We start from the raw sequence: 17,765 nt of genomic DNA on the forward strand, positions 1-17,765 counted from the left end.
AGTGACGGGGGGGATGGGGGGGAGAGACAGAACAGACGGGAGGGCAGAGCCCCCCCCAACTGCCCCCTCATCCCTGCCCCCAACGGCCCCTCCGCCAATAGCCCCTCCCACTCCATCTCAATGGCCCCTCCCCTCCGAATAGCCCCTCCCCCTCCCTCCCTGCTTTCCTATTAGCCACACTCCCGCTCCCTGCCCCTTCCTCCCGCTCATTAGCCCCTCCCACTCCGTGGCCCCGCCTCCTTATTCTCCTCCCAGGCCTCTGCTGCTTCCAGGCTCCTCCCTTTCCTTCGCTGTCTCGGGCGGGACAGCCAATCAGAAGGCGCCGTCGTGTTTTTTTAGGTCACTAGTTGCTGGGCAGTGTGAGCCGGGCCGCAGGAGATAAAAAAGGGCGGGAAACGGGAGGGGAAGCGCCGCCAGGCGCTAACGGCCGCTGAGAGCGCGAGCGGGCAAGGGCCAACTGTCCCCCGAGGGGGCGGGGCCAACTGGTACCTGAAGGGGCGGGGCCAAATGTCACCTGAGGGTTAGGAGCCAACTGTCACCAGGAGTCCTGGCTCCCAGCCCCCCTTCTAACCACCTGGCCCCCCCTCCCCCAAGCAGGGAGAGAACCCAGGAGTCCTGGCTCCCAGCCCCCCACTCTAACCACCAGCCCCCACTTTCCTCCCAGAGCCGGGGAGAGAACCCAGGAGTCCTGGCTCCCAGCCCCCCCCCCCCGCTGTAACTCACCAGCCCCCACTCCCCTCCCAGAGCCAGGGAGAGAACCCAGGAGTCCTGGCTCCCAGCCGCCCTGCTGTAACTCACCAGCCCCCACTCCCCTCCCAGAGCTGGGGAGAGAACCCAGGAGTCCTGGCTCCCAGCCCCCCCTGCTGTAACTCACCAGCCCCCACTCCCCTCCCAGGAGCAGGGAGAGAACCCAGGAGTCTGGGCTCCAAGCACCCCCTGCTCTAAGCACTAGACCCCACTCCCTTCCCAGAGCAGGGAAGAGAACCCAGGAGTCCTGGCTCCCAGCCCCTTACCCACCCCGCTCAAACCTTCTCAGCCCCGCTCTTCCCCTAGCTGTGGGACAGAACCCAGGAGTCCAGGTCCCTGTGCCATTGCTCAGTTCAGGTCTGTGCAGAGCCTGGCATAACAAGGGCGCTGATCTGTGCTGCACCTGGCACCACAGGGCCCCGGTATTTTTCAGGGGATCTGTGTGGCACCCGGGGCCCCTCCATTGGCTATGGCTGCAGTTTTTGTGGCAGGCCGGAGCGCGCCGAGTGGCTCAGGGCTCTGTGTGCACTTGAGCTCCTGGTGAGAAACAGGAAATTCAGCAGCCTTCACGGCCACAGCTGTTGCAAAGGCAGCAGCACATCGAGTGGGGCGTGATTTACAACCAGCTACAGAAGTGTTGGGAGTCGGGGCCGTGTGCAACACACAAATAACTGACCACGGTTTCCGTCCCGCGAGCCAGAGTCGCTCTGCAGGCGCTCAGCTTGCAGCGCCAAAAACACTTCTAGCCCTCATGGGTGCAAAGAAATTTCTCCAAACCGGGGCGGGTGGGACCTATGCCTGAGTCTGCAGAGAGCCTGAGCTGGTCGCTGTGAGAGGGGGATGAAGTTTAAGCAGATCTGAGATAACAAGGATTGGGACCGAAGGATATTTTATACAATTTCAAGCCTTCTTTGACAAGCTGGAGTCCCTCGGGGAACCATAGGTAATTAGGGCAACTTTGAAATAGGTTCATCACTGGTACTTCTATTTTAGTCTGCAGAAGAGAAGAGTGAGGGGGGATTCAACTACCTGAAGGGGGGTTCCAAAGAGGATGGAGCTCAGCTGTTCTCAGTGGTAGCAGATGACAGAACAAGGAGCAATGGTCTCAAGTTGCAGTGGGGGAGGTTTAGGTTGGATATTAGGAAACACTGTTTCACTAGGAGGGTGGTGAAGCACTGGAATGGGTTCCCTAGGGACGGGGTGGAATCTCTTTCCTTAGAGGTTTTTAAGGCCCAGCTTGACAAAGCCCTGGCTGGGATGATTTAGTTGGGGTTGGTCCTGCTTTGAGCAGGGGATTGGACTAGATACCTCCTGAGGTCCCTTCCAACCCTGATATTCTGTGAGTCTATATGAATTAACATAAGGCGTGTTCCTCCACCACTTCGAAGAGAGATGAATACCGAGATACGCCGTGTTTACAATTCATTTACATGCCAGGATGTTCTTTTGATCTCTGAATTATCAGAATACAGCATAGACAAGGACTGTTGATTACATTGTTCACCACTACCGGTATATATGTAAATACACAAAACCACAAACATGATCTTCACATATGTCTTTAAGGGTTGAATTTGAGTAATTTATTTTGCAGGACGGGTAACCCTTTCTGGCCAAGCGTCACGGCTGGAATGGCTTGTTTTGATCCAACTGCTTAAAATGTTTCATTTCCAAACAGAACCTGTTTTAGAACTTTACATTCCACCCAAATTTCCAATTTCTCACCCACATGTTCCCGTTCAGAAGAAAAATAAGTGTTAAAAAATAGATGGAAAGTCTATTTTTTTAACATCTGAACTGGGAGCACTTGAAATTCCAGCCAAGATCCCTGCTTGTGAACAGCATTATTTTCCAGCCATATCACCGTCTCTCCTCTGTACTGCAATCTCTCCTCCACCAGGAGTCTCACCCCACAATGTGTTTGAAACAAACACATCTGCACTGGGCAAAAAGTCGGAAGCCTTAAAAAACTCTCCCCATTGTTTCCGCTGGAAATTTCCTCTTAGCAAGGTATGTCGTACATTCACGAGACAGATATATTTCCTAGTGCAAAAGTGTTTATTTCAATAACATTGAAATATTTGTAAGGAAAAGAAAATATGTTCCATAAATGTAACTATGACTGGGGTGGAACATATCAGTGAGCTATTACATATAGATATAAACATACACACATAAAAACAAATTGTGTGTGTATATTATATTATACACACACACACACAACTTTTTGTCCACAAGGAAAAACATTATTTTCCATAATGAATTTTTCTGAAAATATTGTTTGTAAAGAGAAACGTCTTCCCCAAAGTATTTTCCTTTTTCAAATGACAGCGTTTCTGTCAAGAAGACTAGTTCACAAAGATGCGTTTTCTGTTCAAAGCTCTTTCGGCACTGGAAGAACATTTCCCAGCAGACAGCTTTCATTAAAAATGCTGCATTTAAAACACACTGAAATAATGTTTTCTCACAAGTTATTGTTCCCCAGAAATGTTTAATTTGACAGAACCATTTCTAAATAAGCTAAGGAAAAAGTTGGGGCCAGATCCCAGCTGTGTCAAGCAGCCGTGCCTGCACTGACCTCAGTGGGGCAGGTACTGAGCGTCTGTAAATCAGTTCCATTGAAGTCAGAAGAGCTACAGACGATAGTATCAGACAGTCTTTGTTTAATCCTGAGCTGATGGTGTCAAATTTGCAGATGAACTGGAGCTCAGCAGTTTGCCATTCCTAATATCTGACGATAGACACCAACTAGGGGGCTGGCCTCATTGACTCTGACGGACCTACGGTTGATTGACACAAGCTGGGGCTCTGGTCCCATTGCTTCCAGTGGATCTACAACCGATTGACCCCGTTTGCTGTCTGCTTCTCCTGCGCGCTCTCTCTGCCTCCTTCCGCTGCTGGGTTCTCCTTGGGTTTGTGTGTCTTCTCCCTCTGCTGCTGGTCAGGACAGGACAGGACACTCTCCTGCTGCTCCATCAGCTCTCCGTTCGGTTGTTGGACAGATGGGTCACTCAGGGAAGCTTCTCTGTTTTTCTCTCCTCCTCTTCACCATCCACTCGCTCTCCACCTACCCCCTGGCTGTCTGCTGACACACTGACTTTTATACCGACCCATCAGGACTTTCTTGCACATGACAACTGCCCACATTCCAAACAGTCTGTTCTGTTTTCAGTCTGCCACCATTGTTTACCTCACTGTTATGATCTGCTGACCTTTCCCCTACTTTGGTTTTCCCACCAATTCTATTTTTAGAGCTATGTGACCTGCAGCTTCAAATAGAGGAGTGACTCTTGCTTACTTAAAATGGAAGCCAGGGATACAAAATGGAGTCTGGGGAATTTCTCCGGTATCAGCATCATCCACTCAGGATTTTGACCTGCAAGTTATTGCACGTTGTTTCTCACGTTTAGGCAAAAAGGGAAGCAGCTTAGAGGGTAGCATAAAAAAGTCCCAAAATTCAGGCTCAGAAGTTCATCAGTTTCTGGTGCGTTTCTCAAGTGAGTTTGGTCTCCATATTTTTCAAAGGGGAAGTGTATTTGTTTCATAACTAGAGAGGAACTGACTGATTTGCGAACTCTTCAGCTGTGTCTGTAACTACCTGAGGTTCCAGGAGAGGAGAAGTGGAGGGGAGGCCAGGAGGCCACAACCGTAGCTCAGAGTTTGAAAGGTCTGACTCAGATGTATGGGAAGCCCTGGACGTGGGCCGAGAGATGGGTAGGAAGTTGCTCGGTCACTAGAAAACTGGATTTGAGTCTGAAGGGGAAGCTAATGTAAATTGTGGTGAATCAACATTCTAGTGAAACCCTCCAGTGCCACTGGGTCATGGCCCCACTGTTGGCTCATTTCCTGGGGCTGCCGGCCCCATCCCTGAGCCATTCACCTTTCTTATTCCTCAGGCAGAGGAGCAATCCCAGGACCATGAAGAGCAACCCCAGCACGGAGCCCCCGACCCCAGCCAGCATCTTGCCCCTGGCAGAGTCAGTTGGTGCTTCTGTGAAAACAGGAGCCCAGCTTCTCCTTCCCCTTGTCACGTCCCTGCTCTCTGCCCCCGGGGTGGGGATGGGGATCTGACCCGGCCCATCCCCTGAGGGGGCTCCACAGAGCTAGGGGTGCCCCAGCGGGCTCAGGGGTTGCCCCACACTCAGAGGCTCTTACCCCACTGCACAGGCTGATGTGCTCCACCTGGCAGGTGTAGACGTCCCTGCGCCGGGGGGTCATCGCCAGCACCAGCAGGATCTGGAAGGTTCAGTCTCTGTTGTGGAGCAGCTCCGTGAACACCACCCTGGCCGTCTGCTCCTGCCCGTTCTCGAACCGTTTCATTTCAATCCTGTCACGGGGTCCCTCACACCCAGCTATGAAGGGTCCCTGCCCCCAGGAGCTCTCAGCCCAGCCCAGCCAGCAACTTGGAGCGGCCTCCCCAGCGCCCCAAAGGCCGTAGTGTGGTCAGGGCTCTGTGGGGGTTACTGGGCCTATGTCCCACGGGGAACTCGCTTGCTTTCCGGGCACCTCAGCTCAGCCTGAAGGCCCTGCCAGGGCCCTCCTGGTTCCCACACCCCTACCCCCTTTGTGTACGTAGCTGTGTCTGACCCCTGCAGCCAGGCCCCGGCTCCTACAGCCCCCGGTGGGGTCCACTGGGCAGCCCCTCCCGGAAGGGTTTATTGAATGGAAGAGGCCAGTGCCGGCTCCCTGCAGATCCTGGAACTCAGCGATCTCACAGTCCCCCAAGTGTCCCTGAATGTCCCAGAGGGAGAAGAATCCCACCCCCCCCACAGGGCCCCGATCTCCCAGCGCTTTGATCCAGTCCTGTTCTTGGGGCCCTCAGCTCTGGAGCCGGGCAGGGATCCAGCCCCAATGTCCATGTCCCCAGGGGAGGGGCTGATCCCCACGCCTGGGCCTGTGACACCCTCAGGGCCTGGACTCCCCTGGTCTAACGTCCTGGTAGCCCCTGGAAGGAGAGAGCAGAGGGGATGGGTTAGGGGGTGTAACGCCCCTGCCCACCCCCACCCCCGAGAGGGGAGGACTCACCTGCGTCTGCTCCGCCACAGCACCACGGCCACGGCGGCTATGGCCACAACCCCCAGGGTGATGCCCACGACCAGGCCGGGGCCCCAGGGCCTGCTCTGCTCTGTAAAACAGGGGGGGCCGGGCTGGGACCGGGGACAGGAGTGTGGGCCCTGTTCCCTCTGCCTCCCCCCTGTCCCCCCTGTGCCCCTCACCCCACCCCACTGCCCTCAGCCCCCAGACTCTGACCCTGCTCCCTCAGCCTCCCCCACAGTATCCCCCAATCACCCTGCTCCAACTCACTGCCCTCAGCTTTTGCCCTACCCCAAATCTCTTCCTTCAGCCTCCCCCACCATCCCATTCCCATCGCTCCCCTGCTGTCCCACCCCTCAACTTCCCCATTCCAGTCCTGCTCCCCTCTGTCTCATCCCCTCCAGACCCTGTCCCTCTGCCCAACCTCCTGACCCTCCCCAGCCCCACTCCACACAGCTCTCTCTACCCTGTCCCATTCATGCTCCCCTCAGCCCCTACCCTATTCCCCCCGTCCCAGTCGGGTCCCCCTCAGTTCCTCCACCCTGCATCCCCCCGCCCATCCCCACACACCCACCGACACCCTCGACCTCCCTCCGCCCCAATCCCGCTGCCTGGACCCACCCTCGTCCCACTCAAGACGTGCAGGAAAAGCCCCCAGAGACCACGACCGCCCCCGCCCCCGGGGACGTGCACCTACCCCAGGGGATCAGCAGGCTCTGGCCCCCCAGGCTGCTGTGCTGCACCTGGCAGGCGTAGCTGTGCCCGGCGCCCGGCTCCACGCCCAGGGAGCTGCGCAGCTGGTAGGTCAGGTCCGCGTTGGGCAGGATCCCGCTGGAGTTCAGCCACCAGCCCGGCACCACCTCCTCCCCGTCCTGCAGCCAGGCCACGCGGACAGGCCGGGGGTAGAAACCGGTGACCCGGCAAACCAGCAGTACCGGCGCGGGGGGCCCGGCTGGGGGAGGCACTCGGGCAAACACCACGGCGACCGGCCGCTCTGAGACAGGAGGAGAGAGATGGGGCGGGGGAGAGGGGACGATTCAGCCTGAGCCTCAGGGACTCACTAGCCAAGCCCAGCTCCGCTCCCCGGGGTCAGGCGTTGGCCCCGCTGTCCTGGCCAGACCCCAATTCTGCCCCCTGCATTACCAGTGGTGACAGATCCCCCTTCACTTCCTGTCCTAAACTGCTGTGCAGTGCGGCTATGAAATGGCTACTGTGCTGCACCCCAGCTATAGCTGCATTTGTACATCAGGCAAGGGGGCCCTGGATAACCAGCCCCCTACCCCACCCCAGAGGTGGCTGCACATGAGCACTGGGTGTGGAATTCCTGTGTAAACAGCAAACACGCCCTACCCAGAGGTGGCTGCATGCAGTGAGCGGGGAGTGGTGTCCTGCCTCACCTTGCCTCGCCAGAGACTCATTCCCATGCTGGACAAAGCTCTTGAGCTGATTGACACACGTTGTTCTCAGGAGAAACTGAAGCGTGATGGCCACAACCTTGTTGTAGTTAAGAATCTCCTGGGCTTTGAGCATCAGTTTATCCCTCTGCCGAGTGACCCATTTGCCGCTGTCCGTGTCAAAGCTGACAAAGTCCTCACCGTTCATCCCAGCATCACAGAATCGCCTCGAGGAGCCGTTGGGGTGCAGCTCGCAGCCGATGGAGAACTGGGTAACAATGGGGTCTGGAACAGGAAGGACGGGGGGATGAGGACAGGCCTCCCAGAGATCACCGGGACAGTGGTGGTGGTGGGGGAAATAAATGTCAGGTGGAATGAGGATGTTTGGCCACAAGATGGTGGCGGGATTGTGGGGCGGCCCTGGCTCGAGGTCAGGGTACGTTGCAGGTTCTGTTTAAAGTTGATTTTTCAAAGTGTTCTAACCTCCACATGCATAGTCAGATTGGCTTAAAAATCGCTGTGAGACATCGGGGCCTGAGGCAGAGTTTGTGGGGCTAATTTGGGGTCCCTTCATCAGGGGGATCCGGAGACAGAGACCCCGTCCCAAATAAATGCTTAATTATTTAGAACGTTATTTGTGATGCTCTAGAGAAAACTGTGGCCCTGAGCCTCAATCCGCTCACACCCCTGGGCTCCCCTGAGCTCAGAGCCGCACCGGTAGCAAGGACACGTTTGGCTTCCCAAGGTTACAGAAGTCCCCTGGGCCTTGCTTCTGTGTGTGAAACGGACGTGCCCAGGCAGATTGCTGTGAATCCAGCTCCGCCCCAGCAAGGTGCAGGGGAGACTTTGTAGAGCGAATCTGGGGGCAGGTGGTTAAGGGGTTCCTGAGAGAAAGTCTCGCCCGAGGACCTGCTTTGAGTGCTCCAGCATCAGACACCCAGCGCAGACCCTGGGCTGAGCCGCTGAGCAGAGGCGAGCTGGGTTCTGTCCCATGCCCTGGGGGAGGCATTAGCTTAGCTCTGCATTTCCTGCCCATGTGCCAGTTTTCACGGTTGAGGCAGGACAGGTGGCACCTTGAGCAGCCTCCCCCCTCGTTTCCACTTCCCCCTCCTTCGACAGAGGCCTTTGGTAGCGCAGCACGTGGGCGTGAAAGACCATGAGCCTAGGGTCAGGGGCTGGGACACGGGGCCTTTCCCCTCTGGGGCGCACAGGTTACAATCCGGCCCCGGAGAGGGGGACTGGCTCAGTGGGGTGGAGAATGGGATACGGGGCCCTTCCCCTCTAGGGGACGCCGGCTCCATTCACCCTAAGGGCCAGGGCCTGGCTGTCTTGCCCCCGATCCACCCTGTCAGGACACACTCAGTTGCTGCGGTGAGTGTGTCAGTTCTCAGCTCCCCGGTGGGGGTGGGAAGGGACCCCCTCAGACCGCGCCATACTCACAGCCCTCTCCTTCTTCCGCAGCCAGTGCCTTCACCAGACGGATGAAGTCAGACAGGTAGCGATAGATCAGCTCCTGCAGGTCCTGCCACTCCTTCGGGGTCAGGCCCTGCCGGGCCCAGGGCTGCAGGAAGCGGATCTCGCAGGTGCTGCAGGCCAGGGAGTGGGTCTCCAGGTCGCCCAGCAAGGCCGTCCCCCACATGTCCGTGGAGCTGGCGTTGTGGAAGATGATGGTTTGGAGCACCCGGAGGGTGAGGGACTCTGTGGGGACAGGAGGGGAGGCTGTGGGGAGGGGAGAGGAAACACATGGGGGATAAAGCAGGGGGAGAGAGAGATTAATGAGTCTCCTTAACGCTCCCTGCTGACCCCAACCCACCTCCCTCCTCCTCCTACACCCCCAGCAAGGGTCACTAGCCCAGCGTGGTGCTGCCCCAACCTGGCATTACACCCTCCCTACCCCCCCACCCCAGTAGCAATAATGGGGGGTGTCCCCACTTACCAGCCAGGGCCCCCCATGCCCAGGGGAGGAGCAGCAGAGGGAGCAGCATCCCGGCAGGGGAATCCGCGCTCAGGCAGTCTTCAGGGCAGCGGGACGAGGCCGGGGCCCAGGGCTACACACATGTGCTCTCGGTTCCTCCCAGGGCGCAAACCTCTCTGCCAACTTCTCCCTTTGTCTGTCTCTGCTCAGCTCTGTCCCCGCAGCTGCCAGCCCGAGCCAATCCGGGCAGAGTGAGTCGGGGAGCGGGGGCAGCGCAGGAGGGGGAGCCCCGGCAGCAGGATCAGAACCCGGCCCTGTCCCGACTCTCAGCCCCTCCATCTCCTCTGGCCTGGATACCGCTGCTCCCAGCACAGCCCCTAGCGCTGCCCTGGGGCAATGGGGCGAGTCCTGACTGCCGGGGGGGAGCCCCCTGCTGTCCCCAACCCGCCCCCCGCAGCCCAGCCCCTAGCGCTGCCCTGGGGCCATGGGGAGCCCTGACTGCCCGGGCAGAGCCCCCTGCTGCCCCCGCCCCTAGTGCCGCCCTGGGGCCATGGGGAGCCCTGACTGCCCGGGTAGAGCCCCCTGCTGCCCCCCCTGCAGCCCAGCCCCTAGCGCTGCCCTGGGGCCATGGGGAGCCCTGACTGCCCAGGCAGAGCCCCCTGCTGTCCCCCGCCCCCTGCAGCCCAACCCCTAGCGCCCCCCTGGGGCCATGGGGCGAGTCCTGACTGCCGGGGGGGAGCCCCCTGCTGTCCCCTCCCCCCCGCAGCCCAGCCCCTAGCGCCGCCCTGGGGCCATGGGGAGCCCTGACTGCCCGGGCAGAGCCCCCTGCTGCCCCCTGCAGCCCAGCCCCTAGCGCCGCCCTGGGGCCATGGGAGCCCTGACTGCCCGGGCAGAGCCCCTGCTGCCCCCCCCCCCCACAGCCCAGCCCCTAGCACCGCCCGGGGGCCATGGGGAGCCCTGACTGCCCGGGCAGAGCCCCTGCTGCCCCCTGCAGCCCACCCCTAGAGCCGCCCTGGGGCCATGGGGAGCCCTGACTGCCCGGGCAGAGCCCCCTGCTGCCCCCCCTGCAGCCCAGCCCCTAGAGCTGCCCTGGGGCCATGGGGAGCCCTGACTGCCCGGGCAGAGCCCCCTGCTGCCCCCCCCCCGCAGCCCACCCCCTAGCGCCCCCCTGGGGCCCTGGGGAGCCCTGACTGCCCCGGCCGAGCCCCCCGCGCCCCCTGCCCCTAGCGCCGCCCTGGGGCCATGGGGAGCCCTGACTGCTGGGCCTGGCTCATGAGTGACAGGGGGGATGGGGGGAGAGACAGAACAGAAGGGAGGGCAGAGCCCCCCAACTGCCCCCTCATCCCTGCCCCCCAACAGCCCCTCCGCCAATAGCCCCTCCCCCTCCCTGCCCCTTTCCTATTAGCCACACTCCTGCTCCCTGCCCCTCCCTCCCGCTCATTAGCCCCTCCCACTCTGTGGCCCCGCCTCCTTATTCTCCTCCCAGGCTCCTCCCTTTCCTTCGCTGGCTTGGGCGGGGCAGCCAATCAGAAGGCGCCGTCGTGTTTGAGCATCACTAGTTGCCGGACAGAGTCAGCCGGGGCAGCACGAGGGAGGAATCGCGGAGATAAAAACGGGCGGGAATGGCCAACTGTCCCCTGAGGGGGCGGGACCAATTGTCACCTGAGGGGAAGGAGCCAACTGTCATCTGAGGAGACCAATGGTCACCTGGGGGAGGGGCTAACTGTCCCCTAGAGGGTGGGAGGGGGCGGGGCCATCTGTCACCTGAAGGGGCGGGTTCAGCTGTCACGAGAAGTATGGGAAGGGGGCCAACTGTCACCTGAGAGAGGGGGCGGGGCCAACTGTCACTTGGAGTCCAGGCTCCCAGCCCCCCACTGCTCTAAGCACTAGACCCCACTCCCCTCCCAGGAGCAGGGAGAGAACCCAGGAGTCCTGGCTCCCAGCCCCCCCTGCTCTAACCCACCAGCCCCCACTCCCCTCCCAGAGCCGGGAGAGAACCCAGGAGTCCTGGCTCCCAGCCCCCCCTGCTGTAACCAACCAGCTTCCACTCCCCTCCCAGAGCCAGGAGAGAACCCAGGAGTCCTGGCCCCCAGCCCCCCAAACCTTCTCAGCCCCACTCTTCCCCTAACTGTGGGACAGAACCCAGGAGTCCAGGTCCCTGTGCCATTGCTCAGTTCAGGTCTGTGCAGAGCCTGGCATAACAAGGGCGCTGATCTGTGCTGCACTTGGCACCACAGGGCCCCGGTATTTTTCAGGAGATCTGTGTGGCGCCCGGGGCCCCTCCATTGGCTACGGCTGCAGGTTTTGTGGCAGGCCGGAGCGCGCCGAGTGGCTCAGGGCTCTGTCTGCACTTGAGCTCCTGGTGAGAAACAGGAAATTCAGCGGTGTTCACGGCTGCAGCTATCGCAAAGGCAGCAGCAGGTGCGGGCAGGGGGTGATTTACAATCAGCGACAGACATGTCGGAGTCGGGGCCATGTGTGACGCACAAATAACTGACCACGGTTTCCGTCCCGCGAGCTGGGGGCGATCTCCAGGCGCTCAGCTTGCAGAGCCAAAAAATACTTCTAGCCCTCAGGAGTGCAAAGACATTTCTCCAAAGCAGGGCAGGTGGGACCCACACCTGAGTCTGCAGAGAGCCTGAGCTGGTCGCTCTGAGAGCGGGGAGCTGCCCCCAGTGTGATCCAGGCAGTGATGGGGGTGGGCTGGCTTGGGGGGGGCTAACCTCCGAGAATTTTGCATCATACATGCCCCTGACCCCGACACTTCTGTAGCTGATAGTAACTCACCCCCTCCCCCAGCCGCACCTGCTGCCACCTTTGCAAAAGCTGCAGCCGTGCAAGATGCTGAATTTCCTGTTTCTCACCACGACGCTCGGGGTGAACGTGAAGACAGAGCCCCGAGCAACTCGGCACGTTTCAGCCCACCAGAGAAACTGCAGAAACTACCAGTAACAAATAGACACCCCCACCCCCACTACTATAACCTACTATAGAACCCAGGAGTCCTGACTCCCAGCCCTCCCCCCAGCTCCACCTCTCCTCACTCTCTCCCCACAGCTGCAGTGTGACGATGGTGCCAGTGGGAGCCCGCTGAGGTCACTCAGTCAGGGTGAACTGCACACAGAACGGGGCAGACAAACCCCAAACGCTGGTGGATATTTCAATTCTTAGATTTACCAACCAGCACAAAACAGCGTCTGTATCACCTCACTGGTTACTCAGAATCCAAACCCCGCAGTTCCCTTGAAGTGCCCAGCCTCTGGCCTCCATCCAGACACACACGGCAGATATGATGATGATTACTGAAAATCTGATCTCATCATATAAAAGAAAAGGTCCTTCCAACCCCAAAGGATCAGCCACACACCCAAGTCCAATTATAACTTAGATCTTACCCAAAATACACGCCACAGCCAATTCTTACTAACGAAACTAAAATTTATTAACAGGAAAAGCGAGAGTGTTGGTTAAAAGATCACTATACAGACAGACGTGAATTCAAATCTTGAGGTTCAGATACAAAGCAGAGATGAGTTTGTAGTTGCGAAAAGTCCTTTTAGAAATAGTCCAGAGGTTACAGTCCAATGTCCATATTTAGGGTGACTCCAGTTAATGACTGGGGATCTCAATCCTTATGGTGCAGGGTTTCCTCTTCTTGAAACCCAAAGCAGATCTGAGATATAACAGGATCGTGTCCCAGGGTTTTTAGACATTTTCCAGAGCCTCTTGGCCTGAGAGAATAAGCTTAATCTTCTGTCTCCCAACCACCCTAGCAATTAGCACAGGGTCATTTATCCATTAATCAGTTCAGATACAGTTTATCACAATCTTCAAAGAGACACAGAGACAATAATATTATTTCACTCAAGTGTCATCATAAATGTTAATATTCCTGTTTTGATCTTTGAATTGAAGCTCTAGCAATAGACAAGACTTGTTTGCTGACATCCCAAGACCTGAGCAATCATCTCCCCTTCTACCTCTAGCAATGCCGGCTGCATTTCAAAGCTCTGTTCCAGGAGTTGGCAACCTTTCAGAAGTGATGTGCCGAGTCTTCATTTATTCACTCTGATTTAAGGTTTCGCGTGCCGGTCATACATTTTAACATTTTTAGAAGGTCTTTTTCTATAAGTTTATATGTATAACTAAACTATTGTTGTATGTAAAGTAAATAAGATTTTTAAAATGTTTAAGAAGCTTCATTTAAAATTAAATTAAAATGCAGAGCCCCCGGACTGGTGGCCAGGACCCGGGCAGTGTGAGTGTCACTGAAAATCAGTTCAAGTGTCGCCTTCGACACGTGTGCCATAGGTTGCCAACCCCTGCTCTATTCATTGACAGATCTTCCTAACCAGTTGCTAAAATTCGGCTATGGGTCAGGTCAGTCTGGGAGGTAATTAACTCTTTCTGGCTCTGTCACCTTTCAATGAGATGATATATTACACTCATAACGTCACACCCCAACGCAAAATTGATGCAGGAAGGGATGACAAAACATCGCCGAGTGCATCCCAAGAGCTCCCCCTCCTTGGGTCTGTCTCACTGCAGCTAGTGTTGGGCTAGAGGCCGTACCAGTGCATAACAGAAACGGTTTATCCAAGTCATGTTCAATAACATGACTGAATCTCTTTACAAACTCAAGGTAAAACTTGGTTAGAACAACAGCGGATTGGATCGGCTGTTGCAGCAGGATTCCTGTATGGCTCGTGGGATCTTGCCAAGAGCTAACGAAAACAGCTACTTTATCCATACAAGCTCTGGCAAACATTCAGAACCCAATTAACCTCAGGTCAGTGTAGAGGTTAATGTTGTCCACAGTGTAGGAATCTTGGCATTTGGCCGTGAAAGCAATATGGTCGTGTGCCTCAGTTTCCCTTCCTATACAGCACATCAGGTCTGGAACGTCTTTTCCCCTGTGAAAAGTTCCAGTACTGTTTACAGGCACTAACAGTGCAACATTAGCATTACAAGCCCTTCTAACATAAAGTGTGTTCTTATGTATCACTTGAACATATCTAAGGGATTTGCCAAAAGATTAGGCCCATTGTACATTTTTACAGTTCTTGGTAATAGTGTCGGAGAAAAACTCAGTTCTCGCTTTTTCTTTGGGTGCAGCAAAATCAAATACTTTATTATTTCTCCAGTAATTACAATAGAGGGAGGGAGTGTCCTAGGACACAGGGTCGCCCCAGTCCCGGACAGGTCTCTCCACTGGTAAACAATTACAGCAGTATTTATACCTTTGATACAGACAATAACTAGCAACAATACAGACGATAATGAGCAACAACTGCATTTTGTTTATACATAAGCCATCCTGCTAGCTTATTTTTCTCACTCCTAGAAGACACCAGTCTGCATATTTGGTTATCAGTTACAAGGTCGTAATAACTTTTTACACAGTTCTTTTCCTCTCGCCTCACACCATCCTCGCTTCTACAAGTCTCATGTCATTAGGGTTACAGCTGGCCTAACTCTTGCTGACTGACTGACATGCATTAAAATCCCCTTCAAATCCTTGTTAATTCTTTCCCTGCTTCCACAATAGCAACACATGACTTACAAAAACCGTCATTAGCAATAACAACAAATGCATCGCAAGTGTCCGTTTATAATTGTTGTTGTCATGTCGCACCTTTGGCCCAATACCATTGGGGTTTGGGCATTTTAGGGTTACCCTGTGGCTTCCCTTTGCTAAATTAAATTCTCTCTTTCCTCCTTGTTCTGAAGGATCGAACCCCAATTCCTCTTGCTTAACAGAATTCACTGGCTGATTGGCTGTGCTCTCTGTGCTAACAGCTATTAGCAAAAAGAACAGGAGTATCTGTGGCAAGTCTTTCTTTCTCCAGTCAGTCAGGTAATTTGCATCAACACAGACATTAGCTTTTAGATTCTCAGCTGCTACCAATGTTAAGGCTGGATTCTGTCTTTAAGAGATACCATCCATTTTTACTAGCATGTCAGATGCAAGGTTCTGTTGTCCTTTCATTACCAACCTCGGCTTCCACATGGGATCAGACGTTAAGTCCACTGAGAAACTACATCTCCAAAGTGTCTAGAGATGAGACCGTACCTGCCATCCTCTGCATTCTCGAGAGATTAACTGCACAGCTGTTCTGCTCTGCCTGTCGAGCGACCCAGTCTTCCCTCTGAACCCGAGACACAGACTGTTCACTCACAGAATCTACATGGAGACATTCCTGTTCCAACACCACTGTCTCCCCAACAAGCTGGCCAAACCCAGGCACTTGGTTTCAGGGCTGTGTGAATCCCTTAACAGCTTCTACTCCATCGGAGACCTTCTCAGAGCTCCCCACACTGGATCTTTCAAAAGGAAAGTCAGTGGATCCATTCACAACAGAACAGCTCTGGCTGTTAGGAACTGAAACTTCCTTGATTAATTTCAGAGTGGTCGCCGGGTTAGTCTGTATCAGCAAAAAGAGGGAGGGGTACCTGTGGCACCTTAGAGACTAACATAAATTACTCCTCAATCTTTTTTCTTGATTAAATCACTTTCACGCTCCTCAGCTACAGCAAACAGCTTGCCCAGGTTACCATGAGGATTCCTTTCCCTAGGAGCTTCTCTCAGGGCCGCCAACAGCGGGTTCGGGTCCCGGTGAAAAAAAATTTTCAGGCCCCCCAGCAAGGGTGGACCAGCTAAACAGGGCCGACAAAGCCGAGCCCTGGACCCCCTTCCAGACCACCGGGCCCCAGTAATTTGTACCAGCTTCCCTCCCTCTTGTCGGCCCCGGCTTCTCTATGCAACAGTTCACCCCTCCCAGAAATTCTGCCCTTACCCTCTTCACCTAGGGCTTGCTCTAAAGGAACACGTCCCTGAGCAACAACAGACACTGTCTGGGTTTCACCTTCATCCAGGATCATCTGTGGCCCATCAGGCGGATTCCTACCCCATCCCCTTTCAGGCAAACTGCTAGATTTCATAGCATTCTCCTTCCCTTGGCCACACACAAGCTCAGGAATCTTTTCCTTCTTGCTACAAGTTGTTAAATTGTCAGTAGGTAACACAATTAAATCACCTTTCTGCTCTCCTTGTGCCCTGGCTGGGGTATCACCCTGATCAGACAGATTTGCTACACCCTTTCCAACCGCACATTAGCAACTGGCAAACTACCAGCACCAGAATTGTCTGGTCTCTGGGATTTTGCTACGAAACTAACTGGATGCACCCTAGTCACAGGGCCATTCTCCCCAGCAGACACAAACTTAGGGCCATTCCCTTCCTGGGCTTTAGCTGTATCTACAACCAACTCTGAGACAACTGCCCTATTCCCAGCCATCACAGGCTGAAAGGCCCCTTCAGATGTTCAGAAACTTCATTCACAGCCAAACAGCTCTTCTGCAAAGACAAACGTTTGGAGAAACCCTCCCTAGACACAACCTCGGGATTAATGCTCCCCTGTGCCTGGATATGTTGACTGAACACGGCTTGTAAGCTCCTCAGGGGTTGTGTTTTCACTCCCACAACCATGGTGCCCTCAGATCCCTTCCCTTGAAGGTGGATTTCAGCCAAGGGCACCCTGACAAAATGCTCAGCTAAGGCTACAACAGTTATACTTTCAATTGGCAAATACTCTTCCTCCCCGACAAGACTTGCTTTAACCAGAGTAATATCTGCTGTGTGTCCCTCCCTGCCACACACCTCACTCCAATCACTGCTGCGCTGCTAATAACTCTGCAGTATTTTTTCCCATATTTAGCTTTAATATGAGTTTTAAGGTCGAATTCTTCAGAGACCACAGGAACAGCATTTGCACACACGGCCCCAGCGCTGGGCTGAGTGCGGCTGGCCGTGAGTTTATAACAACAGGATTAGCATTTGCTGGGTTTGAGGGGTTGTTTTTCACAGTTGGACACTCTGGTTTGATGTGCCCAGGTGTACGAACCACACAAATGACAGAGCACTTGTTTCCCCTTGGAGTGGGAGTTTTCCTTTATACGAGTCAGGGCCGGTTTACTTTTAAACCCTTCCCTCCTCTTGAACAGGGGCAAATGGTGATTAGCTTTCCGAGGGGATTTCCACCTTCCCGAGCCCTGTTTCGGGTATGGGCAGCCGCAATTTCTGCAGCCCGTAGGCAGGGGCGGCTCTACGTTTTTGGCCGCCCCAAGCAGTCATGCGCGGGAGGCGCCCCGGAGCCGCGGGAGCAGCGGACCTCCCGCGGGCATGACTGCAGAGGGACCGCTGGTCCCGCGTGGCTCGGCTGGACCTCCCGCGGCTGCGGACGGTTCGCGGGTCCGGCGGCTCCGCTTGAGCTGCCGCAGTCATGCCTGCGGGAGGTCCAGCTTGAGCCGCGGGACGAGCGCTCCCTCCGCAGTCATGCCTGCAGCAGGTCCAGTCGTCCCGGGGCTCCGGTGGACCTCCCGCAGGCATGACTGCGGCAGGTCCGCCGGCCCAGCCTCCCGCCCCCCCCCCGGCGACAGGGGACGCCCCCTAGATTTTGCCGCCCTAGGCACCAGCTTGTTTTGCTGGTGCCTAGAGCCGCCCCCTGCCCGTAGGACTGACTCAGGGTCTCCAGCACAAACAGCAGCTTTAACATGGTCAGGCACAATGTCTAACAACTCTTCCAAAGTTATTACATTCAGCAGTTTTTCAAAACTCCCATGTGCCTTTGCCCCCACAACCCACTTTTTAACAAAACCCATCAGCCTATGGGCAC

The 17,765-nt window shown here is 55.7% G+C and overlaps 1 protein-coding gene across 1 annotated transcript; it reads right to left on the reverse strand.

Moving 5' to 3' along the window:
- Positions 1–4,628: 4,628 nt before the first annotated feature.
- On the reverse strand, positions 4,629–15,179 carry LOC120392346 (antigen-presenting glycoprotein CD1d-like). Its single transcript, XM_039517064.1, has 6 exons — positions 15,164–15,179; positions 8,616–8,894; positions 7,179–7,460; positions 6,479–6,775; positions 5,773–5,872; positions 4,629–5,692 (listed from the first exon to the last, which is right to left on the reverse strand). The coding sequence occupies exons 1-6, from the start codon at positions 15,177–15,179 to the stop codon at positions 5,653–5,655; spliced, it is 1,014 nt and encodes a 337-aa protein (XP_039372998.1). The 3' UTR covers positions 4,629–5,652.
- Between the last annotated feature and the right edge of the window lie 2,586 nt (positions 15,180–17,765).

Source organism: Mauremys reevesii, unplaced genomic scaffold (genome assembly GCF_016161935.1).
Source record: "Mauremys reevesii isolate NIE-2019 unplaced genomic scaffold, ASM1616193v1 Contig1, whole genome shotgun sequence".
NCBI classification, from domain to species: domain Eukaryota; kingdom Metazoa; phylum Chordata; order Testudines; family Geoemydidae; genus Mauremys; species Mauremys reevesii.

What these genes read in the sequence shown, in the direction of transcription:
- LOC120392346 (XM_039517064.1), bottom strand. An exon ending in GAGCCTGCTGATCCCCTGGG is followed by an intron (nt 5,873 to 6,478) that starts GTAGGTGCACGT and finishes CCTGTTTTACAG; the next exon opens with AGCAGAGCAGGCCCTGGGGC. An exon ending in CTGTGGCGGAGCAGACGCAG is followed by an intron (nt 5,693 to 5,772) that starts GTGAGTCCTCCC and finishes CTCTCCTTCCAG; the next exon opens with GGGCTACCAGGACGTTAGAC.